Source organism: Hipposideros armiger, unplaced genomic scaffold (genome assembly GCF_001890085.2).
Source record: "Hipposideros armiger isolate ML-2016 unplaced genomic scaffold, ASM189008v1 scaffold_916, whole genome shotgun sequence".
Taxonomy (NCBI): domain Eukaryota; kingdom Metazoa; phylum Chordata; class Mammalia; order Chiroptera; family Hipposideridae; genus Hipposideros; species Hipposideros armiger.
Window position 1 is genome coordinate 289014 of NW_017732266.1, and position 27161 is coordinate 316174.

Below are 27161 nucleotides of genomic sequence, written 5' to 3' on the forward strand. Positions count from 1 at the left end.
CTTGAATATTTGAGAGCCCCCCCCCAATAGAAGTTTAAACATCAAAAATGCTCTATACATGTAAGCATACATGTATAACTGAATATATAACTGGATTATAATATACACATATATGTATAAATCCATCAAAAGAAGAACCGAAGGATTTAAAAAACACTCAGTACCATCTGTTATACCTAACCTATATGTTTTCACCTTTTCTCAGGGCATCAGATGAATCGATGTTATGAGATACATAATTTTAAGACCTCTCAATCGTGCATCACCATTGGAGCTGCAGGGATGGGAGGGGTGCTAAAACGATTGATGTTATTTGCTGCAAAGCAGTTGTCTATACAAACCAGCATAAGATGTTTGTAGCTAGAATACTATAGAATGAAATATACCATCATTAATGTATATCTATAAAAATATAGATTAACCATAATTGATAAAGAATCATTTTCAATATTTTTCTTTGAAACTCATATTTCTAAACTAATGATTATGATCACTCAAATAAATATACACAGACACTCAAAGACCAGTAGCTCTTAAAACTAGTTTTAAATTTATCTATGGATTGATTCATAGTTATGTTTCAGGTTGTTAATGCATCCTTAAACAGAAGCACCATTTATCTATAAAACATAATTTTGGTGGGTTTTATTCATCATTAAAACATTCTTGATAAAATTTAGAATGTAAGAATAAAAACATTTAATGTTTGTGATTTTGTGAGATGAAATCTTTGCTTGTTGATAACTATCAGAAGGACTAGTAAAGATGAGCATGATACTTTTGTAGGTAAAATAAATCTTACTGCTAAATTATTTAAGAAAAGGACCACTTGATTTTGAAAAGTAACAAGTGAACATAATTGTATTTTATATGTAGTTTTATATGGTATATTAGGGAAAAGATGAAACCTGTAGCATGAAATATGCAGAAAAGCAATTCTAGAGTTTCCAAAATGCATATAATTATTTAATAATACATATTACTGAGATAGTCTTAAAAATCATTTGAAAATGTAATCTAGAAATTAAAGAGAAAGCTTTTCTATGCATGTTAATAATTCCTGGGTGAATAGTAAGTCTTATCTCTAATTATGCATCCTCTCAAAAAAATTACATTTTAGAAAGATGTCCCACATAATTTTATACCAAATCTCAGCATTTATTCTAAGGTGTTCACATTATCTAATTAGCATTGTAATGTGTAACTACCAAAAGCACAACTAATTTGAATGGCCTGGGACCTAATACCATTTGCAGGAAGTTAGCGGAGAGATTCCAAGGTGACTTAGTAGCAGTTGTATTTCTAAATGTCAGAATAGCCAATACTGTTGTTAGAAGCAGGTGTCCCATTATCTTGTACCTGATTTTACAAGAGACCAGAAGATGGAATTCAGGAATGTTAATGGAAAATTATTAATAATTCTTATTTGATACTCTACATGATGTTATTACTTTTATAAAACTCTGTCTTTCTGTAAGCTTGTAATATTAAAATAAAAAACATAAAGAAACACTGTGTCTGCAAATTTCAAACTTTCCTTATGCCTAACTGGTCAAATATATTTTCTTTCAGTGATATATATATATATATATATATATATATATATATATATAATCAGAATGAGTATTTTAAAAAGCAGACTGAAACTATTCCTTATGTTTGGATTACTCAGGAAGCATTGAAATAAAATGTGAATATGGATAAATGTCAGTAGGAAACATTGAACCATCAATACAAGTGACTGAGCAAGATGCTTGTGACCTATTTCCATCATTATTTTTTCAGTGATGTACTAACAAACAAACAAATTTTGGGCTGAGTCTGTCTTGTAGGATTTTTTTAGTTTCAAAAGCATGCCTACCCCCTTCTTTAACAACACAAACAATGAAGACTTGAATAACCTTGGTTTTTAGATTTAAAAACTAGATTTTATATAACAATATAAGGGTAAGTGTAGTTCTGTTTATTTTCATCAAATAATTGTGTGGCAGCAAGGGATCCACGGCAGGGATCATTTAACATTAACTTCGCATGTGCATGTGAAGGACTATATGATCAGTCCTGGCCGTCAGATACAAAGATGTGTGCTATTTTTAACATTACAATTTGTGATTGTACCCAAAACTTAAAGAACTGTTTATTGAATAGCTTATAAAATGCATTTGGTTAGTGCTTCCTTCTCTTCCTCCTCAAGAGGGAGACCAGTTTCAGAAACAGAGTAAAAGAAGGTAGAATGGCGAAAGGGCATGGGGGGAGGGGTGGTTGTGGAGGACACAGTGATGACTGCAGCTGATCATATTTATTCCAAATTATATGCCACGACTTTCTCCACTCAACCTTCCCACCATGAAAACTGTCATCACCTACAACAAAGGAACAAAGGACAATCATTGCTCCCCCACCCAACCATCATGGAAATTTCAGTTAGAATAGTAATTTGTAGTATTTCTAACCTGGCTACTATTGAGCAACTTCAAAATGCAAGACACAATCACAGTGTTGAGGAGTTAGAGTGTCTGTGAATGTCAGCTGAAAACTAAAGGTCCTTTTCACCTGGATGAAAACCGGTAGGATTATCCAAGTTATTTCTCACGCTAATGGACAATGACAGAGTTGTGAATTCCCATAGTTGGTAAGGATTGTCTGAGAACACAAAAGGAAAGCCATACCCAGATTACAAATTATATTTTCTGGTTTGGCATAATTATTAGAAGAAGTGTTTTCAATGGTTAATCAAAACCATGATATTGAACTTTAAAATTTAAGGATAGGGAGTGACTCTGTACCAACATAATCTGATAAAGACAGATGATAGGATTTTACTTAACTGCTGTTTAGTAAGTGAGCATCAGTTTTTCCTCTCTTAACTTCACAAATAAATCTTATTTCTTTAGAGTCAATTTATGTTTCCCAGCATAATGATGCATTTTATCTATTCAGCTATGCTAGTGTTCTCTGAAGCCAGCCAGCAATGACATCACCTCACCTACAATATAAATCTATCAGTACATAAACAACATCATTTTTATTTCAATGCCGATGACACACTGCCTGTCGATTTGGCAGTTAAATAATTTATATCTCTTTTAGGTGCAATCTGCCAGACATATTATAACTCTACTTCTGATATTCATCTCATGTTTAATAGTTCTTTGCCTCATGAGGATGCTTGTCAATCAATTAAATTGAAATGTCATTCTGACCTTTTATTGGAAACAATTTACTCTTTTTTTCATTTCATCACGAGTTGTTTTTTTTCATTTTATTTAAATTAAAAGCCTTAATTACTGGTATTTAGCAACTTTATACTAATTCACTTGCAAAACTACTTGCTCATCAACACCGCTGACACTTTCTCTCTACAGAGGTTATCCAATTGAGTCTGCCTGAAGATCAGAAACTAAGCATTACAGCAGCGACTGTGGGACAAAGTGCAGTTCTGAGTTGTGCCATTCAGGGAGCGCTGAGACCTCCCATCATCTGGAAAAGGAACAATATCATTCTAAATAATTTAGATTTGGAAGACATCAATGTGAGTATATAAATAAACGTTGCTTTATAATTTGTATGTTTCACGTGACATACTCTAGACTGTGGAATCTGAGGAGCTTAATGAATATTGGAGGTAGAGTAAAAGAGAATTATTGGAACGTTTCCATGGCCATTTTACTGACTGGGAGTTACACTATAGATCATTTGAAGTTATCCAAATTATCCAAATTGCTTGTGTAGATGTGGTAAGCAGGTTATGTGGCACTGTGAGGTGCACAAGATGACAGCAACTTAAACCACCAAGGTCTATCAGAATTTCTCTAATTACCAATAATTAATATCCTATTGTTATTCTGGTTGAACAAAACACCCTACAGCTTGTCAGGTGTTAAAGCGGGTAAAGACAGTTTTTGCTTCAAATACATCATAATGTATGAGAAACAATAAATATTAATCAAGTAAAAGGATTATTTTTCTAGAATGAAGGAACATGTTTCTCCAACCCAGTTCACTCCTGGAAATTCAGAATCCTACTCAGTTCAATAGGGTCTAGCTCCAAAGGTGAAACAAAACCCAAAAAAACTCCAGGGTAGTCAGGTGTTCCTACCATGCTATCTGCTGAAAGTGAGCATTTAAAAGTGAACAGCATTCCAGACAGTGAAAAGAAGTAAAAATTTTACGGTGTGGGACACCTATGGATATAAGGTGGGGCAATCCTATGCCTTAGTGATTTGGGGGTTTTATACTGTCCTTGCATTTTTATTATTACTCGAGAAAGCCGTTGCTTAGCCTCTTCTTCTTTGCTGCTTTATAAAGAGCTGCTAAAACACAGGCCCAAGAGTCACTCCTACTTGTTACATCATACTAATACTTTTGTTTATTGTCCTCAAATGATTCAAACACAGAAAGTTTCCCAAATTTTATTATTATTTTTTTTACTTTGATAAAGTGTTTCTAAATTGGCTTATATCTGGAAACTTTCCTCAAAGATGGAGGATAATGTTTAATTCTCTAAGATATCAAGTACATTGCGCTATAGAAAGCTATAATCTCAGAAGCACTCAAGATTCTTTGAGAGGTATGGCCCTAGACAAAACTATCTTGGGTTTGTCTTTGGTTTTTTATGTCTACATTTTATCTTTTATTTTCTACCTCTATTCTTACTATCAACCTCTCCACTATTATTTTCAAGAAACGCATGTATTCTAGTAGGCAGTCATTTGAAAATCTCAAACTCATTTCAGTTGTTTCAAAAGTAAGGAAGATGATGTTATGCATGATGTTCCATGGACAACTTGCAAAAGTGGACCCGTTCTTGTGTATATATCTTATAAAATATTTTGCTTACTTCCTAATTCTTGATTCTGTTCTAGAAACTTGAGATTTCTGGAAAAAAATTGATTATAGGCAAGTTAGGTCTTTAAAATATATGTGTTACATAAATTCTGGAATCGATAAATTAATTTTCATTAGATGATGTTATTTTGAATATATTTCATAGAGTAGACAAATTTTGAGAATTTCAAAAACACTTTCAGTACTTAGAAAGTTTCAATTTTATTTTGACCCATATTTAACTGAGTTTAATAAGGATTCATAATCTATAGTGTGCACATAACTACCAGCCTTTCACATAAAATTGCAGAGAATATCCAAATATATCTTTGAAAGAAGGGATTTTTTTCCATTTCCCAATATACTCCTGGTGTTTTCATTTAAGTACTAGAGCATCAACTGTCAAAGTACCTAAATATAGTTAAAATGTGAAATAAAACAGTTATAAAATGTTACTTATTATGTTTTGTTTTATATCTGCTCCTGCTTAAATAAGGACTTCACCATGTAAATAACATCCATGAAAAAATCTCTGGAGTTGTTCAGCATCCAACTTCAATAGGGTTTTTAGTTGACCAGTCTAAATATGTCGTTTGAGCATCTTTGACTTCTCATTCCCTAAGGCTGGCACTCTGCTCTCTTGGATATTCTGTGAGCTTCCTAATGTCTTTATTAAATTCATTTCCTGCCTGAAACTACCTAGAATGGATTCTATTGTTTGCCACTGAGAATGTTGTCTAATTAATTTTTTGGATCTAGTATGTTACGAACCATCTATTATTATATATCCTTAAAATGTATTTTTTGTTGTTAGATATGAATGTCTGATGTGTTGAAAGAGCAAGATGATTTTACTGCAGGGAAACACAGTCTCAGTTGGTTTATAAGCAAAGAAGACTTTCAAAAAGTTCATATGTGAATCAGTTTTTATACCCTATTATTATATTATCTATTTCCACAAAGTGGGTTTAATTCCAATTAAATTATGTAAAGTCAAAATTATAAGTGCCTTTCATGTCAAGGGGAATGAGTAACAATTAGCAATAGTCTTTCTGGTTCTTTAATATATATAAGATAGGATTGAGTATATATTCACCTAGTCAATACCTGAATACCTTCTGATTGCAAAAGATTAAAATAATATGGATGTAATTTTTTTGTAAATAGCATAACTGCTCCTTATCTTTTATATTTACTTATCCTCTCTCTTAAGTGTGGAGGAAATTCTGTAAGTACACTTTTAATTACCCCCCAGATGCATTGCAAATATAATTTTATTTATTGAATAGGATAGATTAATACTACTACTCAATATTTCACTCCATTAGTCCTAAGAACAGCTGTATGAAGCAGGGAATCTTATGCTGTATTCATACATGTGGGGGTTTTTGCTAAGATAGTTTTTTTTTTTTTTAGATTTAAAAAAATTTTTTTATTGGGGAATTGGAACAGTGCTGGGGAACTGGGGGAAGGGGAACAGAAAAGTTGCTGTCATTTTGTTCTTCAGTCTAGTTGTGGAGGACGTTGTCACTGGCCCTCATATGTGGGATCCGAACCAGGGCCCTCTGGCGTCCCAAGCCAGCTCTTAACCAACGCGCCACTCGGCCGGCACATAAGATAGTTTTTCACCTAAGGTTTCCATGAGCTAAAATGTGGCCCACTGGGAATGTTTACGTGACCTGATTGACTATGGATCATGATCTTAACCTCTGGGTGGAGTGGGATATTTTTAGTTTTGGGCGCCTTTTGGAAAATGTATCTCAAATAATTCTGGCCCCTATATATTACAAATAGATTTAATATTCTCTGCTATTATGTGTGGGACTGATTGATATCCAGTCGATGTTTGAAACCTTTCATTTTGCCTGTCTTCCACTGTGTACCAAATGGATAAAAGGGCATAACTGAACCACTGGAGAGAGTATCCCACATTTGTTTCAACATGGGCTGGGTTATAGATTGTCTGGGTTCCAATTAATATTCAGTCTCTTGGGAGTGATGCTCCCTCAATCAAGTTATTTAACTTCCCTATGTCCCAGCTTCCTTGTCTTAAATAGAAGATAGCAATAGAATAAACTCATTTTTTGTGAGAATTAATCATCAAGCTTTTTAAAGCTGGTAACACTCTATGAGGCTCATTGTAAATGTTCAGTTAAACTAGGTTCTTTGTTTTCTTCTCTCTATTCCTCCTCCTCCTCCTCCTCCTCCTCCTCCTCCTCCTCCTCCTACTCATCCCTGCCTTTCTTCTCCTCTTCTTTCATCCCTTCATTCTATATATGTTTCAAGGAGCACATCCACACCCAGCCTTCCTAAAATAATAGGAATTGAATGTTGGGATACATACAAGTAATAAGGAAGTTTGGAAACTCACAGGAAATGCCAGAACCAAATTTTATCCAATTATGACCACTGAAACTAGAAGATTTTTTTTTCGCATGCAGCTTCAGAAATCATGCTGACTTATCTCCCTATTAGCAACCTTGTATTAACCCCTGCTCTAAAGATATGCCATGAAATTTACTGAGCTACCATATATTTATCTATTGGGTTGTCGGAAAAGTCATGACGTATTTTTTCTATGTTTTTCGTTGCAAAACTGCATCATGACTTTTCCAACAACCCAATATTTTCCTTTGTATGTGTGTCCTCATTCCTCTTTCTCCCCAAATTCTTGAAAAAGATAATTGGCTTATTTTCATCATCCAGTTTGGGCAGAACTTGGCACATAAACTACAATTCTAGTATTATTTTGACTGAGCTTGAGTCTTAATCCTGGTCTCATCAGCTGTGACCACGGGATGCAGATGAGATATGAGGTATAAAGCAGGAGTCTCCTCGTGACCTTACCTGTCTCCAGCTGCTTCCTGATTCAGAAGTCCTCTTCGTTAGGGAAGTCCTCTTCGTTAGGCAAGCATGGAGATAAAGATGCTGGCCGAGTGGCTCAGTTGGTTAAGAGCTCGCTCAAGAGTTTGAGCTCTGAGCAACAGCAGTTCGATTCCCGGCCCGAACTGAGCAGCCGCTGAGCTGCCAACAGGTGGCAGGATGGCTCAGCTTAAAAAAAAAAAAAGATGTAGATTTGAGAGAAACGTCAGTAGAGAACAGAATTGGTGACAGGATTGGCAGTCAGGAATGAAGGAACGAGAAGAGTTGAAATATAGCACTATTTTATTTTATTTTATTTTATTAAGTTTATTGGGGTGGCATTGGTTAATAAAATTATACACATTTCAAATGTACAATTCTATAATAATTCTATAGTATAGTGCATTGCATGTTCACCACCCAAAGTCAAATCTCCTTCTGTCACCATATATTTGACCCCCTTTACCCTTTTCTACCTCCCCCCACTCCTTACATTAGCTGTGCTCACTTTACCAAGAAAATTTCAGTAAGCCTTTGGAAAGTGGAGTTTTTGTTTGTTTGTTTGTTTGTTTTTTTCTTTGTTTTTACCTGAGAGAAATTAGGTCTAAAAACCCTAGCCATTATTGTGTGTATGTTATTTATATGTGTTGTTTTTCACCATTCATTAAGTTATATTAGAATCTGGTCATTAGTCAACATTGAAATCAAATGATGTCACATTAACCTCGATTTCAATTCTAATTTTTACCACTTATTAGTGATGTAATCATGATGAATTGATTGATGCAATTTAAGCTTCAGTCTTTTCATCTGTGAAGTATGGATTATCATAAAGTTCAATGACACATACCAAGTGTTCAATAAAATGTGATTTATTTTATCACTATCAGTAACTTGATTCAATATGGCGTTGTTGATCATGCTTAATAACAGATATAAAGCCCCATGAAAATATTATTTCTTTGAAACTACCTGATGTAATATGTGTTACTATGGCTTTCAGCAACTTTACAGGTAAACTTGCTAGGTAAAATACAGAACTCACAGATAATTTTGAATTTCAGATATACGAGAACTCAATTTTTACTATAAGTATGTATCAAAGGTTGCAAAGGATGTACTTATTCAAAAAATATTCTTGTTTATCTGAAATTCAACTTTAATTAGGTGTCATATATTATTTGCTAAGTCTGGCTCTCTATTTGCATGAGACACAAATTTGTTTGAATACTGCCTTAAGCCACTTAACTACAAATGATACTATGGCTTCTATCTCTGAGATTAAAAGTTCAACCTGTTCATGTGAATGTAATCCATTGGCTTTGTGCATTCCTATTGTTTTCTCATTCTTAGTATTTGTTCTGTGATTTTTGTCTTCTACAACTCTAATCTGTGTTAGCCATTGTGTCCAGCACTGAGTAGAAGAGACTGGAAAAAGGTAGTGGATTACATGCACAGGATTTATTCTTTCATAATACATACTGTCTACAGCTGGCATGCTTGCGCCACAAAGCAGATGGAAGTCAATCTCCTGTCTTCTTCCTTAGCCTTCCAAGAGCGTGGCTTTCATCTTCAAGGTCATCTCAGGGTTCAAGAGGGCTGTTGGAACTCCAGCCACCAATCTATATTCCATCAATCTATAATCCAGGGCTACAGCAGTACAGAGCAGGTGAAAGATAAATAACACTTATTCCTGGAAGTCCCACAGCTGTTTATGGGTCACTGATGTATAATAACAGCAATAACTACACTAGAGAGGCCGGTAAATGCAATCGTTTGGGTAGGCGTACTGCTCAGCTTCCTGTTACAAAGGAGGAACCGGAGAGCAATCTCTACCTCTCTATTCAAGGCCAGCCAAGGGAATCTAGAATGTTCTAATTCATACTTTGTTTTTGTTTTTCTGCATTGATTAGATATGATTAGTCACCTGAATTCAAATCTAAGCAACTCTGTACAATGTTTTTGTTCCTTCAATAGTTATGTGAGCTTTCAGTTTCTTTCTTTGATTGTCTTATTTTGCTTTTATAGGCTTTTCCTTAAATATTCCACTATTTTTTTTTCTTATTGCATTCAGTCTGATGAGTTTTCTTTCCAATCATTCTTAAGATAGTCCTACCCCTGCAATTTTATGAAGTAATTCTCACAATGTGCACTTGAGCTCCAAATAAAGCAGAGCATTCTATTGGTTAAAAAAAAATACATACAATAAAACAATTGAAATGATCATTTTAATTCAAATCAGAATCTTGTTGCAGGTGTGGCAGCTTGCCATATTACTAGGTATTTTAAAATGCTGGATTTTCTGGTATATAGCAAGCAAAACTAGCACTGGGAGATAACATTCCTAGCATACTAAAAATGTCCTTATATGTCTGGATTTTTAATGCCGTTAAGTGCTTGATAAAGAATACTGTCTTATTCTGATTTTCTAAAAATGTTGCCAAATATCCACTGTACTTCAAATTTAGAAGTAAAAAATCCCCAAGTCATATTTAGTTCCCAGAGACTGAGGAATGATTTTCAGAGTAGAGAATTCTGACCCTGTGACTCAATTTTAACATTTAAAGCAGTGAGAAAATACAACTTTTTCCCTTAAATGTATGGATTTTAAAGTTCTCATATGTATAAAAAGGGCATTTTTATCCTTTAAGTTATCTCTTGGTAGCAGAGCCTACATGATTTATCACCAGTAAAAATCATTTAATTAGTAAGATTTCATTTTAACTTTTTGGAAACCTTCAGTGTTGTCTTTTAGTATGAAACATATTAGAGTATGCCTAGTTATTAAACTAGTTATTAAAAAGAAAGCTATTGACTTTTTCCTTCTCTAGAAAATAAAATAAAATAAAATCCATTTCTTTTCTCCCTCAACTGAAAATGTGGACATTTAAAGTTTGTAATATAACACATCATTTCCCATGTAATTTTTATCACTGATTCATTTTTAATATAAGCCAGAGGCCATTGTGGCTCTTAAAATCCAAGTAGAATCAGAGAATATTTATGATTCAAATCTTCCAAGCTAAATAAGGCAGGGAGCATTGTTATGGCCGAGGAAGTTGAATTTCTTCCACAAATATATTATAAAACATGCAACAAGAATCCATTTTCCATATAAATATATGTTATACAGTTTTAATACTAAATGTTAAATTGGTGAAATTGTATGTGATCATAAATATTGCCTAAAAGTGTGCTGCTTTAAAATGAGTTATCACTAAATTACTTTTTTCTGCTGATAGAGTACTGTATAGTATAAGTTACTTCTCATAAAAGTCCTAAAATCAGTAATATTTAAAATGTTTTAAATGTCTTTGACCATATTTGTTTGGAACTTATTCTTGCAAATAGCACTATAAAAAAATGAGATGTTCATGTGTGAATTAGTGGAAGAAATATCCATATATCAGTTTGTTGAGTACCTAATTTATTTTTTATTTATTTTTAAATTTTATGTTGAGTCTTCAAAATTATGAAAGATCATGTTGTTTAAATAAGTTTATGGAAAATACTAATATGGGAACATGACCTCTCTATGGCATCCTTTTTTTTTTTTCCAGTAGAAACTTGGCTAAGTAACTGTATAGATCCTTAAATTGATGAAGCATTTTTTTTCCCATTTGTATGTCTGTGAGTCCATAACTTCACTTACAATGTTAAACTGGTTCATTTCAAGTTACGCTTCTACCTGAAATTTCTCTTCTCAGTACCATTATTTCAACTGAATGTGCAAAATTCAAAGCAACACCTTTATCCCCAAAACTACATTTGCAGTGTTTCTGACTCCATGTACACGTAGCCACAAAACTGAGTTCTGCTCGAGTTCCCTCCCAATGTTTTCCTCAAATGTAATCTGTCACATCTTTGTGAATTCAACTTTTTTTATTTATCATAAACCCACTCTTGTCATCTCCTTTCCACTATGACTGCCTTAGTTTAAGCTCTTATCATTTCTCACCTTCAAATTGTATCCTTGCCTACTGAGATAGCATCTTCACCTCAATCCTGCACTTCTTATCACATCCAGATAGATCTTCATAAATTTACATTTGACCATTTTGCTTTCTTCCATTTAATGGCTTCAAGTAACTCTCAGTGTAAAAAATAAAAAATAAAAATAAATAAATAAATAAAGATGACAATGATTTAGCTTGCTCTAGAAAGCCTGTGTCTCTATCAAATCCTACAGTTCGTACGTATTCACTCTTTCTTACAGACTCCTCAAAACACTAGCTATGCTCTATGTTGTGTTATCACTACCATTCTTGACCACATTCTTGTCTTTATGGGGAAAGCTTCTGTTGTCCCCTTCATCTACCTAAATCCAGTGTATCTTTTAACAACAGACAGATGCTTCTTATGCCTAAGCTTGACTTTTTAAAAGTTCTTTGTTCAGCAACTACAGTACTTGTTGCATCATAATAAAACTGTGAATAGTCGTTCTTGCCTTTCTTCTATGGACTGGAATCTCTGAGCACAAGGACCTTTATTTACCTGTACAACTTTGTGTTATGATGTTTGCACTGTACTGACATGTAGGAGATGCTCAATAATTTTTAAATACACAAATGACAAATGACATAGTGACATTTCTTATGTTTTCAATTATGCATTACTGTAGTCCCCCCTTATTTGCAGGGAGTACATCCCATGACCCCCAGTGGATAACTGAAATCATAGATAATACCCAACCCTATGTATACTATGTATTTTCCTATATGTACATACCTATGATAACATTTAATTTATAAATTAGTCACAGGAAGAAACAGGCAACATAATTAATACTAACACAGAACAATTATAACAATATACTGCTATAAAATTTATGTGACTGTGGTCTCTCTTTCTGCCAAAATTTCTAGTGCTGTACTCATATTTTCAGTGAAAGGAAGCACTTTTGGCTTCTTTTTGGAATATCTGAATTGCCAGAATTACTACTCTTGTGTTTGGGGGCCAGTATGAAGTAAAGTAAATGTTACTTGAATACCAGCACTGCAATACCATGACAGTCAATCTGATAACCAAGACAACTACTAAATAACCAACGGGCGAGTAGTATATGTATATGTATATGTATATATATATATATATATATATATATATATATATATATATATATATATATATATATATATATATATATATAGACAAAGGGGTGATTCATGTCCTNTATATATATATATATAGATATAGATATAGATATAGATATATAGATATAGATATATAGATATAGACAAAGGGGTGATTCATGTCCTGGGCAGGACGAACTGGGAAGGCCTGAGACTTTATCATGCTACTCACACAGCATGCAATTTAAAACTTACAAATAGTTTATTTCTTGAATTTTCCATTTAATATTTTTGGACCACTGTAGACAGTGAGCAACTGAAACTGCAGAAAGTACAACCGCGGATAAGTGGGGGCTACTGTATTGGGTTTATTTGTGGACTTTATTTTTAATACCTTGCTAAGAATTTTATTCACTTACTGAAGCCACATGAAGGATTATAAATCAACTAATGTTTATGGGCAATCAATCATAGAAGCCTAGCACAGCTCAACAATTTCTGGATTCAATTTCTTTAATAACATTTCTCATTAAGCATATTGATTTTTTACTACACCTTCAATTTAATCTCTTATCATATGCAATAGGGGGAGGGGACAAGAAAAAGATGAGGGGAAACACATATTTGGCCATTGTTTAATCTTTATGTATTCAACAAATATTGATTTAACTGCTTTTTCAGGCACTCAGCTAAACGCTGAGGATATACTTACAAGAGACATCATTCCAGCCTTCAGAATCTCACAGATTGAAGGAAACAACTACATTACGTGTAATAATACAATGTTAAACAGTTTCATAAATGTATGTATCTGTACATTTATATGCAAATCCATGAAGGGTAGAAAAGGGAAACCAATTTATTTAAGTTTTCAGAGTTATAGAAGACTTCTAAGAATATACTAGTCTTGCAATTTAGATGATAGCTAGATGGAGTGGTAAATAGGTATTCTTGGGAAAGACATTGAGATAGCATGGTTCGTTCAGTGAAATGAAATTTTCCTGTTGTGTCGAAGAGTAAGCGAAGACAGGAGATTTATACAGCCCTTGAATATGTTATATAAAACCTGGTTTTTGTATTGGATTATAGAGCTGTACATTTGCAGTTATAGCATTTAATACAATACTAATATTTGATGAACACTTAATATATTCCAGTCATTGTAATTTGTTAAAAAAGTATATTGACTCATTTTTTTTCTCAACACAAGACCCATATAAATGAACACATTTATACCCAAACACAAAGTAATGCTTACGTTGATTTTTAACTGCAGAATTTCAATCACAATTTTGGTTTTCTTTATAGTTTATCTTTCCCCAGTCACTTTGGTCCATATGTACAGATAGAACTTTAACTGAAATGAATAATGCATCTATAAAATCTTAAGCAACTTTTCAGTTCCATAGCAAAGGAGAATAACAAGCACCATTTGAATGATATATAGTTTGTTCCAATTGATCTTACAAATCCCCTAAATTACATACTATTCCTTTCACAGGAGAGTTTTCATTGCCCTCTAATTATAGTTAACTTTCTTTCTAACCTTTTAAATAATACCCAGCTTGTGAGAGACATAGCCATTACAAACTTTATTAAAAAAAAAATCCTAAGGGAAATAGTAGTAGGATAATTGCTTCCAAATACCAACAATCATAGGATATAGAATCAAACCATTCTTACATAATTAAAGGCATAATAGATGGAGCATTTTTGATATTATATAAAGACAACCAATTACTTTAATAGTAATTGTTAATTCTTATTTGCCTCATCTTCCTGCTTTTGTATAAGACGCAAAAGTTGCAGTTTGACCTAAAATAAACAGTATGATAGATATTTATTTTTGTTTCGTAACAATTTTCTTTTGTTTTGTAAAATACTGAGTTCTCAATATTTTAAACACATTTAAGAAGGCTGTTAGAGTTGATTAACCAAAGAGAAAAGTTGTAAAATATCCAATTTTGTTTTTCCTTCAAGATTTGTTATTTTATGTCTGTTCAATTAGTAGGGTTTTGACAGAGGTTGGAGACTTATCGTATATTTTTCTTCCAAGCAGCATACACTATTAAAATTAGACAAGAGAATAAAAGCACTATTAATAGAGAACACTTCTTTTTTTCTCACTCAAGGTACTTCATGCAGAGGTGTGTGAAATCAAAGTTATATTACTGGACCATGGTAATCAGCAATTGCTTATAAATTACTGTTTTTTCTTCTTGAAATTCATATTTATGATATTGTGGCTAACTCTAGTAAACATTCTCAAGTTTATATAACCAATGTTTAAGCACATTATACTGACATTATACTGACATTATCATGATTCATAAAACCTTCTTTCAATGGGGAAAATGCATTATGGTTTTATAACTTTTTCCTAAAAATAATAAACCAGCAATTGTCCAGAAGAAAGATATTAATCCCTCTCTCATTTTATTAATTTCTATTCCACCATGGCATATTTAAGTCTAATGATTTAACGTGATTGTGCTTCTTCAATGATTTATCAATGAGTGTTTACAGAGTCAACAAATATGTATGAGGTTATGGCAAAGGAGATATTTTACAATCTATGAATCTAAAAAGCATATATATATATATATATAAGATTTATTTTAATTTGTGACAAGAAATATTGTGGCATCAAAAATAAAGACAGATGTACCTTTCAAAGTCATGTTGGAGTTTGGTCTAACACTCCACTCATTAGGGTGCAGACTCTGTGAACATGCATGCTAACTCGAAAGTATGTTGTCCAAAAACATACAGGTGATTTCTGTTCTAAAGAAAAGATAACTGCAAAATAATTGTTTCATTGCCCTGTAGGGCATTAACCACTTTTGTGTTTGACTTAAACTTACTTCAGCGTGCCTTTCCTAAATTTTATAAATCTCTGTTCCTCAAATGAACTTGGAAGTATCTTTGTCATTTTGCTGGTTTCCTTATTAATAAGTGAAGCACTGTCTTATGTTCATTTAATATTTGTATGAAAATTGCGTCTTAACTCTTTAAAAATTATGCTTTATTAATGTTTTAAGTTCCATACATCTATGTTTCCTACACACTCTAGCATGATATTTTGGTAAGATGTGCTTTTTCCTTCCCATAATTTAATGGAATAAAAGATGCAGCTATTAGTTATACAATTTAGTGATAGAATTTGGCATTAGGAACAGCTTTTTTGTGGAGTAGGGGTGGAAGAGCCTTAAATGTTTCTATTGTTTTAAGACATTTTAGACACCTTAACATAATCCCTGGCCTAACAGAGATATGTCCCCATGAAACACCTCAGCAGCCATTGTTCTGTCATAGCCTAAGTGACTGGATGCTGGCATTACATAAAATCCCTCTAAATCACAGTCTTCTTATTTGTGAGGAAAATAAAAGACATCTCACCTACTTGCTAGGCAGATCTGTGAAAAAAATAATATTAAATGAAACATACATCTTTAGACTAATACTACATTCGAGTAAATAGTAAATATTTAGTTCTCCTTCCCTGACAGGAAAATTTACTCTGTTTCTTTTGTCCTCACTTAAATTTGCTTGTTTGTTTGCTTATATGAATTTATCCTATTATATTTGAATATTGTGTTTATGAAAGGACTGAAAAATTGACTTTTAAATAAGTTAGAAAAAGTACATAAAACTCCAATGAATATTTCATATGAATATGTAATATTCACCTCTTAACTGAAAAATACAGAAATAATTGATAAGAAATTATTTTTGTATCTCAGACTCTTAATATTACATTAAATGTGTTTTTCCTGATGCAAATTAATTAAATATAAAAGCTATATATTATAGAAGCATAGTCAAAAGAATAAAATTATGTTAACAGAAAGGTGTATGTGGTCATGTAATTTACTGAGAAAAAATATTATTAGCCTTTCAATGATATACATTTTGAGGACTTTGAAAAAGCACACACCAATATCTGAATACATTATTGCCACATGTTTATTTGAATCTATTTTCCTCATCTATTTACCCCTGTGCAATGCAATGTCTATCAGTTAAAAAGTTAAAAAGTGGCTTTTTTGTTGAAGTTGGAGTTGACATTGCCACACACTAAAAAAACCTATAAACCAACTATAACTTCATTGTATTTCTAAATTGGAGGTAAGTTCAAAGGAAAAATAGTAGGACAGAATAAATAAAAAATATTTGAGTTCTCACTAAATAATATTATTTAATTCCCATTAAATAATATGCTGAAATTTTTGTATGTATGTATGTATGTATTTATTTATTTTAGTTTCAGGTGTACAAAATTTTTATACAATTTGCTTTAATTGCCAAACTCATTTAGGCACTGGTTCAAATTTGGAATTAAATTTGTTAAATGAATAATGAAGATATACTTTAAAATTTTTTTATTTGTTGTTAGAGTTGTCTAGTCACAATGTTGTGGTAATTATGTATGCCAAAGGAGATTATGTGGTACTTTAATAGTTACATTGTTAAATAAATATAATAACAGCATCAAGTGTTAAATTAGTGTTACGGGTCACATGAACTACTGTTAGAAGAAAAGATTATGAATTAGTGGACTCAAAAAATTAATGGGGAAGTTCAGATTTTGGCCTTGAAGAATAAGAAGTAACAGAAGAATTCTAAAGAAATATGTAGAAACTTTAATTGAAGGGGCATTTTTATGAAGGCGGGAATATCGGATAAATACTACTCAGGAGGCACAGAATCAACCACTTTCATTGCCAAAGTGGCTCTTAGGATAGATTAATGGGGGGCGGGGGGATTAAGTTTTCTTGAATCTAAGTCAATACTGAAACATGCCTGGGTGCATCTGATCAATTATTATACTGACCTGTAAGAAATTGACTTGCTAAGTTTTGCTCATTTGTTTGTTATTGAACAAAAATTTGTTACAGAAATGTTGAAAATAGGCTGGGTGATATTTTGGGTGAGATTCCTATTAAGAGAACAGGTATAGATAGCAAGTAAGGGTCTGTTTCTTTCACAAGTGAATATATAGCAATGTTCTGTCAACACACGGTGGGGAAAAGCAGGAACAAAATAGGACTCAAAAACTTGGGTCCTAGTGACTCCAATAATAGTACTATTAGTAAAAATGGAAGAATCATTAAGATATGGTTTATATATAAGTACGTTGACTTTGAAATTTTTGAGTGACCCTCTATAAAGAATATGTGTGGTTTGAAGACATAAGATTTATTATGCATATTTATAGACACTTACCTACCAAAGTGTAAAATGATTCAATATGTTCAATCACTGTTATTTACTGTTTTGGAGATCATTCAAGTTCCGAGTTATGGTTATGGTTTTGAGATTGCCAGCTATTGAATGTCAGTTTTATCCTAAGAAATTCACTTATAGCATCTCTCATGCTTATGATGAGAAAGGTATTGTTATCCCAGTTTTGCCAATAAGAAAGGCACAAAGAAGGTAGCTTACTTCAAGAGCTAGGCTGAGCTGGGGAGAGCTGAGCTGCTAGGTGTCATAGCAGCTGATTGACACATGCCAAAATGAAAGTGCTATACAAGCCTTTAGTCACTTAGTGCAAAAAATATAAGCTAGTGGCTAAATTAGAGAAAGTGCTGACTCTCCTACTGTTCCATTTTTCCCCATGAAATGGCACCAGGCGGGAGTCACTTGGATCAGCGTAGACATAGTACTTCATACTTCCTCACTGCCAAAAGGGGCTGAACAAAAGGATCCTGCAGTTTATAGACCTGGGGAGGTTGGCGGGAAGAAAAGGAAAGAAGCGTAAGTGCTAGGGTGACAAAGCACTGATTACTGAGTGAGAGCAGAAAAAGCGTTTTCAAGTCATCCCCCATCCCCCGACCCCCACCCCAGACACACACACACACACACACACACACACACACACACACACACACACACCCTTTTCCCCATAAAGAGGTATCAGGAAAGGTTGTGTCATAGGTCCTGGTGAAGTCACCTATTGATGGAAGTGCTAAGGCTAGTAATATGGATAATATGATAGCATGGCTACCCAAGGGGTCCTGAGTCCTTGTCTGCTATTTCCTTCAGAGATGGAAATGCGTTAGTTATGCACAGAGTCTGGTGTTGTGAGGGCAGCATTCCCCTGGGAGGTCTGCCAGGTTAAGCCTTTCTAATTGCCTGTGGTCAGGCCTGAAAGATCGCTTACAGGTTTATGGCCAGGTTCCATACACCTCAATAATTTGGGCACAAACTGATTCAAACCAAAACTTATACTTGTATGGCTTGGGGAAACAAAAAAACAAACAAACAAAACTCATATATATTTTTATTATTCAAGATGCTGATCTCATTCAAATCATTTTTAATAAATTACCTATCACTTTGTTGATTTCCCTATAATCTCTTATAGCTTTACAATTCCTTACTAATATAAAATATGTTTGAAATGGTCTTTGTAACTTGGGATAGAAAACAGAGATGGACATAGAGATGTAGTCCTCCGGGTCTAACGGCCACTTGAAAAGTGGTTGAGGCAGATGCCAGCTATGCTGGGACGTACGTATGTTAGACAGCCATAGGGTTTTGCTGCCTAGATGTATCATAAACGTGACTTATCTCCAGAAATAAAACTAACTTAGATTTAACTAATGTTTCATTGATATGGTTTCTTTCTACTTTAACTAACACAAATCTATATACATGTTGCCTTAGCTCTGTCACTAAATTCTAAACTCTTTGCTCACTGGCAGTGTTTCTTCATTCACATTTGGTAACCATGTAATAAATATCAAAAGGATTCTTGCATAGAAAATTCCTAATTAACACTTTTGAGTTAAGTATGATAAGCAATCAATAAAATAGAGAGCTTCAGTGTTCCTGGAGAACAGTGACTTTTTGGCACATCAAGGCAGTAGAATAGTGTGGCCTTCCATTAGGAGTCTGGATCTTGGCACTAGAAATTAATAAGTGACAAACTGTGATCGAGGGCTTGCTTTTGGCAAGGGCAACCTGATAGGAAATCAAAAGGTATAAATTACTAATTAGAAATGGAGGTTTCAGATTAAGATGCATTATAAAATTCAAACTTAAATTTCATTGGAATTTAATGTTAAACTTAATGGACTAAAGTGATTTCAAATGTCCTTTTTTGGCATCTCTCTGCACATTAAAAATAATATGGCTGTCATTCATCTTTGGTTAATCTGAGGAAGTAAAATAATTATACTCTGACATTATATTTTATATATTAATTTTTCTTTAGGCATAATTTTAAACATGGAGCTGCCATTGGTATCTTTCCTTTTAAGCAGTGTTTATCATTGTAGTCATATTTCTGCTTAGAGTGTGACATTTCTATCTTAAGAAGACGTATAGACTCATCCGGATTGATATTTTAAATTCATTTATTTTGGTTCTATTGTTACAATTTTCCTCAACTAAAATATTCTCCATAACTCTAGACATGGAAATTATTGGTTTTACAATTGAATCTGTGAAGTAAAAAAATATATATACATTACAGGAATTAACATTTGTTGAGCACCTATCATGTGACAGACATAGTGCAAATGCGTTGTGTTAAATTGTCTCATTCAATGAAGATAAAAATGTTGTCAGGAAAGGTGCTTTTCTCCCCATTTATGTATGAAAAACTGAGGCTGAGATTAATTTAACCAAAATCATACAAAGGGAACCAGAAGTCAAACTAGAACTAAAAGCCAGATTTGTTGTCCCTAAAGTCACACATTTTGTCTGTGTAATTACGTTTCCATTCATGTCTAATTCTTCCTTGTGTATTAGATTTGAATTAAAAATGAGTGATTTGGGCATATGTTGCCATCATAAAACTATTCCACAATCTATATGTGTGATAGAATCAATATAAATTCAAACTTTTCTTATTAATAATTTTTATTTCAGATGTGAAGTGATATGCTTTTTAATACATATAATGAAATGCTGTGTTTTTAGTCAATTTCACCTTAATATGCCAGAAAATAATATTTGATAGTATCCCAAGCTATCACATGAGAAAACATCTGGTTGTACACTACTCATGCTTAAGGACTATAATAATAGATATAAAAATATGGTGAATTAGCAAAAAAATAATTGCCTATAATTAGCCATTCAGGTTTTTGAGCGCCTGTAAGTTGCACAAAGGCACTTGACAAAAATCCATTTCCTACAATCACTGTGACATACTGGTATTAAAAAGTGGTAAACATAGAGAATGGTCAATTCATGAAGACTTTAAATTTGCATGTGATTAAAAAGAATTTTCTGAAGGCTATGATTTCCATCTGATGAATATTTTATTGTTATTCTATTAGTGAAAAATACCACATGCTATTGACAGTCATGGAGGAGCTAGAATGGCAAACTGCGTTTCCTAATCAGCCCGTACTGCCTTACTGTGCCGCTGGCCGGAGAACCCACACGGTTTGCATGTGATTTCACTACAACACCTGCTTCTCTGCTTCTTCCAATCTAAACTGCATCTAATTTCTGCATAGGATTGAAGCTAAAGTTTTGTATACAGCAAATATGTCCAGGCTCAACCATATCTACAGAAGAGAAGATGCTACAGATAAAAACATATGCATGAAGGTGAAAAAGCAGTTTAGAAGAGAGGATATTTATTTTAACCTTGCCTTAAGTGTCACTTTTTCTTGATCTTAGATGCTTAAGATATTTCATAGTGATAGATGACATGTTGCTTTCTCAAGCAGCGTGGAGTTTTCTGTTTTGGAATGGAGGTCTGTAAGCACTTTAATACAATGAACATATAAAAAATAATTAACTCATGTTGAAGGATGAAAGTGTTATATGTGTTTATAGTTTAAAAACCTAATAGACACTTATTGTAGTAAATCTGTATCTACATTTATAATATAAAGCAACATTTAGTAAGTATCTATATTTGAGAATGAAAAATATTCATTATATAATCATTAATTTGAAGAGCACATAATTTTATGTGTTGTCTAATTATTTGTGAATTATTATATCAGAAGATATCCTGAATTTCAATCTTTAAAACAAATTATATTGGTATATCTATAGACACATACAAGCAGAGAAAAATGAAAATATCAAAATAAAAGTGCTTATCTCTGGATTTCAGAATTGGAAGTCATTTAGGCTTTCAAAAATTAGCATATATATAGTCCTATTAATATAAGAAAAAGAAAAAAACATGCAAATTTAGTGCAGTAAACTATGCAGTACAAGCCCATACTTCAATTTGCCAGGCAAGGGAAATTCAAAATATGAATAGGGTGTTGCTGTTATTCTTTAATAATTGCTTAAAATGCATTTTCTTAATTGGTAATCGCTATCTTATCTCTTGTGAGGAAGCATTTATTTCCCTCCATTGCCTTTGTCTTATATAAAATAGCACATAACCAGTACTGGAAATTTTCACTTCTGAACATCCATCCCTATAATCTTTTTCATCACTTACAAATTTCTCTTAGAAATGAACGTAATTGCCTAAGAGCTTATGTGAATTTAATTAAAGATAAATAATAAATATAAAATATATAAGCACGTCCTTGGGAGGTTTACTATGTCAGATATCTCAAATACATTAAATTAAAGCTCTCTGAGCAAAGGGTACAAAATATTCTATACAATTCAGCTCTTAATTAGAGGCTCCAGGTATAAAGAAAAGTGGTATTCTTCTTTAATAGAAATAAAAAGATATTTGTCATTGATTTGAAATACCATGCTAGAAATCAGTCATTTTAGGAAGGAAATAGAAAACCATGATTTTATTATATATCTTTTATAAACAACATGTCACAGGAGACAAAAAGGAATGGATTGGTAAAAGCTGAACCTAAGACTAATTTAAAATAAAATATTATCAAAACTTATGTAGGGAATCTTTTTCTTGATAATGTAACACTTCACTCTAAAATTTGGACATACGGACTCAATTTAACAAATAAGAAAAGTGTAAATAATCTTAACAGACAACAATCAACATAATATATTTTATGATGAGTCCAAATAAATATTTAAAACTTTTACATACGTGGTCATTTGGTGCTCATTAATTTAATCTATTACCACATCTCTGTTGAAATAAAAATTGGAATGATTGGAATGAATGTATGTTTACAAATAATGACAATTAAAAATTAAGAAACAAAACCAAAATTCACCTTATAGCCATATTTTTGTCATTTTCGTACACTTGAGAATGAGATGACAATGGTGTTCATTAATAGCATAATCCTTAATTGGATCCAGTATATCATAAAATTTAAAAAATGGGCCAAAAAGTTTAGAAAACTGCAACAGTCAACTCTGTATGTGTGTGAATAGTTAAGCATAATTTTTTTTTTTTCATAGCTGAGCCATCCTGCCACCTGTTGGCAGCTCAGCGGCAACTCAGCTCGGGTGGGGACAGTTAAGCATAATTTTAACTGCTCCTCCTGTGATGTTTGACATTTTTGTGGAGGATATCAGAAAACTCTAGAAATAAAGTTAGGAATAGAACTGAGACTCTGTTTCAAAAATCTATTCATAAATTAAAAAAATAAATCTTTAGCTAGTTAGATATATTTGTACCCAGCACTTTGTTGAAACTTCTTCATTAGTTTGTCCTAATATCTGTGAATACTGACATGTTTTTTTGTTGTCTTTTCTTTTCTGTCTCTATGCTTTTATTTATTTTCCTTCACTTATTGCACCTGCTTGAAATTGAATGAAAGTGATGACAATGAGAATTTTTCTCTTCTTACAGATCTCAAAAGGAACCTTTTAGTGTTTGATCCTTAAATACGGTGTTTACACTAGGTGTACTACCTGTTGGCAGATAAAAGATGCTTAGTTTATTCTGAGTGTGCTAAAAAAAAATTCTTTTCTATCAAATGTGGGTTTTTTTTCAGAAGTTATTGGAATAGTCTTATGAATTTTCCCTTTTAATCTTTCACTGAAGTTAGTTGATTTTATATAATATAATATAATAAATGTAATTAATATAATACAATATAATAAAAGTAATGTAAATTGGTTTCCTGGAAAAAGCAAATCTGGTCATGATGTATTGTCATGGCCAAGATGCCCCTTATCAGATTAATCTTATCTGTATTTCTAGTATTCAGAGAATTTTAATTAAGGAGAGTTGAAAATTGTTGAATGCTTTGTCTTCATCTATTAAGTTGATCATACTGTTCTGTTAACAGTAGATTACATTGTTTAGCTTTCAAGGATTAAACTACCTTTCCATTCCTGAAAACTCTACTCAAGTCAAAATATATCTTACTGTTTATGGATTATCATTTACATATTTTGCTTATTTTAATTGCTAATATTTTATTTAAAAAATTATGTCTATATTTGTGAAAGATTTTAATTTTCTATTATAATAATGTTTTGTTATATTTTTATATCAGGTTTTCCTGGCCTAATAACATATGTTGAGTTGTGGCCCTCTTCTTCTAACTTATGGAAGAATTTGTATAAGATTGGAATTAGTTAATTTCTTCATGTGCCTAGGATTCACTAGTGAGAAGAAACCTAAATTTTGATTTTTGTGTGTGTGGGAAAATTTTCATAATAAATATATTTTCTTTGACAAAGATAGGGCTAGTCAATTTTTCTATTTCATCTCATGCTGATTGGGTTAACTTCAGTTTTAAGCCATTTGTCCATTATTTTTAATTTCTATTTTAAAATTCATTGACATAGAGTATTACGTATAATATGACTTTACTATCACTTTTTAATTAAAATTTACTAGAGTGACAATGATTAGTAAAATTACATCAGTTTCAAGTGTACAATTCTGTAATACATCATGTATATATCATATTGTGTGTTCACCACCCAGAGGCAGTCCTCCTTCTATCACCATATATTTGACCCCCTTTACCCTCTTCTAATATTCCCCTGTGGCCCTTAACCTAACCACTAAACTGTTGTCTGTGTCTATGAGTTTTGTTTCTTCATTTGTTTTTCTTGTTCCTTTGTTGCTTTCAGTTTTTTTTTTAATTTTTTTTATTGTTAGTTTCAGGTGTACAGAACAATGCAATAGTTATCCTTTTCACCCTCACAAAGTAACAACCCCCCTTTCCCTATCTATTGCCCTCCCCCCCGATATCATGCTTATCTATACAATTCCATTGACTCCATTCCCAGTCTCTACTCCATGTCCCGTGACTATATGAATGTATAATTATAGTTGACATACAATATTATTCAACATCAGCTTCAGAAATACAGTGCGGTGGTCAGTCCTCTACACCGACTATGAAGTGGTCTCCCCACAAGACATGAGTCCATTTGGCCCCTTAGAAATATTTACAACATTATTGATTGTTGCTTTCAGTTTTATATCCCACATATCAGTGAAGTCATATGGTTCTCGATTTTTTCTCTTTGATTTATTTCGCTTAGCATAATAATCTCAAGATCCATCCCTGTTGTCACAAATGTCAGTATTTTATCTTTTCTTACAGCAGAATAGTATTCCATTGTGTATATACACCACATCTTCTTAATCCAATTGTCTATCGAAGGACTTTGGTTGTTTCCATGTCTTGGCCACAGTAAATAAAACTGCAATGAACATTGGAGCACATATACCTTTACGGATAATTTTTTTCAGATTTTTGGAGTATATACCCAGGAGAGAAATTACTGGATCATATGGTAGTTCTAATGTTAATTTTTTGAGGGACCTTCACACTGCCTTCCATAGCAGCTGCACCAATCTGCATTTCCACCAACAGTTGTATATGAGTTCCTTTTTCTCCACAGCCTCTCGGATACTTGTTATTGTTTGTATTGTTGATGATATCCATTCTAACTGGTGTGAGGTGATATCTCATTGTGGTTTTATTTGCATTTCTCTGATGATTAGTGATGTTGACCATCTTTTCATATGTCTATTGGCCAATCTGTATGTCCTCTTTGGAGACATTTGCATTCAGGTCCTCTGCCCATTTTTTAATGGGATTGTTTGCCTTTTTGTTGTTGAGTTGTATGAGTTCCTTATATATTTTGGATATTAGCCCCATACTGGAGGCATTGTTTGCAAATATTTTCTCCCACTTGGTTGGTTGTCTCTTAGTTTTGTCAAATATTTCTTTTGCTATGCAGAAGCTTTTAAGTTTAATATAGTTCCATTAATTTATTTTAGCTTTTAGTTCCCTTGCCTTATGAGGTCAAATTCATAAAATCCTCTTTGAAACCAAGTGCATAAGTTTAGTACCTATGTTTTCTTCCATGCAGTTTATTGTTTCAGGTATTATATTTAGGTTTTTGATCCATTTTCAATTCCTTTTACAATTGCAACAAAAAGAATAAAATACATGGAATAAACTTAACCAAGGTTGTGAAGGACCTATACCGTGAAAACTATAAGATATTTTTAAAAGACATTGACGAAGACTCTAAGAAATGGAAAGACATTCCATGTTCATGGATTGGAAGAGTCAGCATAGTTAAAATGGCCATATTACCCAAAACAATAAACAGATTTAATGGAATTCCCATTAAAACCCCAATGGCATTTTTTTTTTAAAGAACTAGAATAAAAAATCATCAGATTTGTATGGAACCACAAAAGCCCCCAAATAGCCTAAGCAATCCTAAGAAAAAAGAATAATGCTGGAGGTATCACACTCCCTGAATTCAGCTTGTACTACAGAGAAACAGTAATGGTATTGGCAGAAACTGCATGGTATTGGCAGAAAAACTGCATGGTATTGGCAGAAAAACAGACACCCAGACCAATGGAATAGAATTGAAAACCAGAAATAAACCCACATAAATATAGACAGATAATTTTGGACAAAGGAGCCAAAAACATGCAGTGGAGAAAAGGAAGCCTCTTCAGTTAATGGTGCTGGGAGAATTGGAAAGTCATGTGCAAAAGAATGAAACTAGACTGCTATCTGTTACCATATACCAAAATTAACTATCACTTTTAATGTCTTTAGGGTCTGTAGTAATAACATTGATTTCATTTATGAAATAATAGGGATTGCCTTTTTCTTTTCATTAATGTATCTTGTGAGAGGTTTATCAATTTTATTAACCTTTTCAAGTAACTGAATTTTGCTTTGTTAATTTTCTGTATTTATTTGATTTTACTGGTTTCTGCTTTTGTCTTTATTATGTTTCTCTTCTAGTTAATATGAATTTAATTTCTTATTTATTCTGTCTTCTTAAGGTGAGCTCTTAGCTAATTTAGGTTAAATGTTTCTTACTTTCCTATAAACCATTTAAATGTATATGCACCATAGTAGCTGCTAACCACACATTTTGAAATCTCATATTTTATTTATCATTTAATTTGACATATTTTCTAACTTCACTTGTGATTTCTTCCTTGGCCTATATTTACATTTATATATATATATATATATATATATATATATATATATATATATATATATATATATATATATATATATATATATA

General features: G+C 32.6%; 1 protein-coding gene across 1 annotated transcript in view; it reads left to right on the forward strand.

The window, feature by feature from the left end:
• FSTL5 (follistatin like 5) overlaps positions 1–27161 on the forward strand; it is a 427469-nt gene that overhangs the window by 200937 nt on the left and 199371 nt on the right. Inside the window, exon 4 of the mRNA XM_019630458.1 lies at positions 3366–3532. Coding sequence (XP_019486003.1) covers positions 3366–3532 — 167 coding nt within the window. The remainder of the gene's footprint in view (positions 1–3365; positions 3533–27161) is intronic.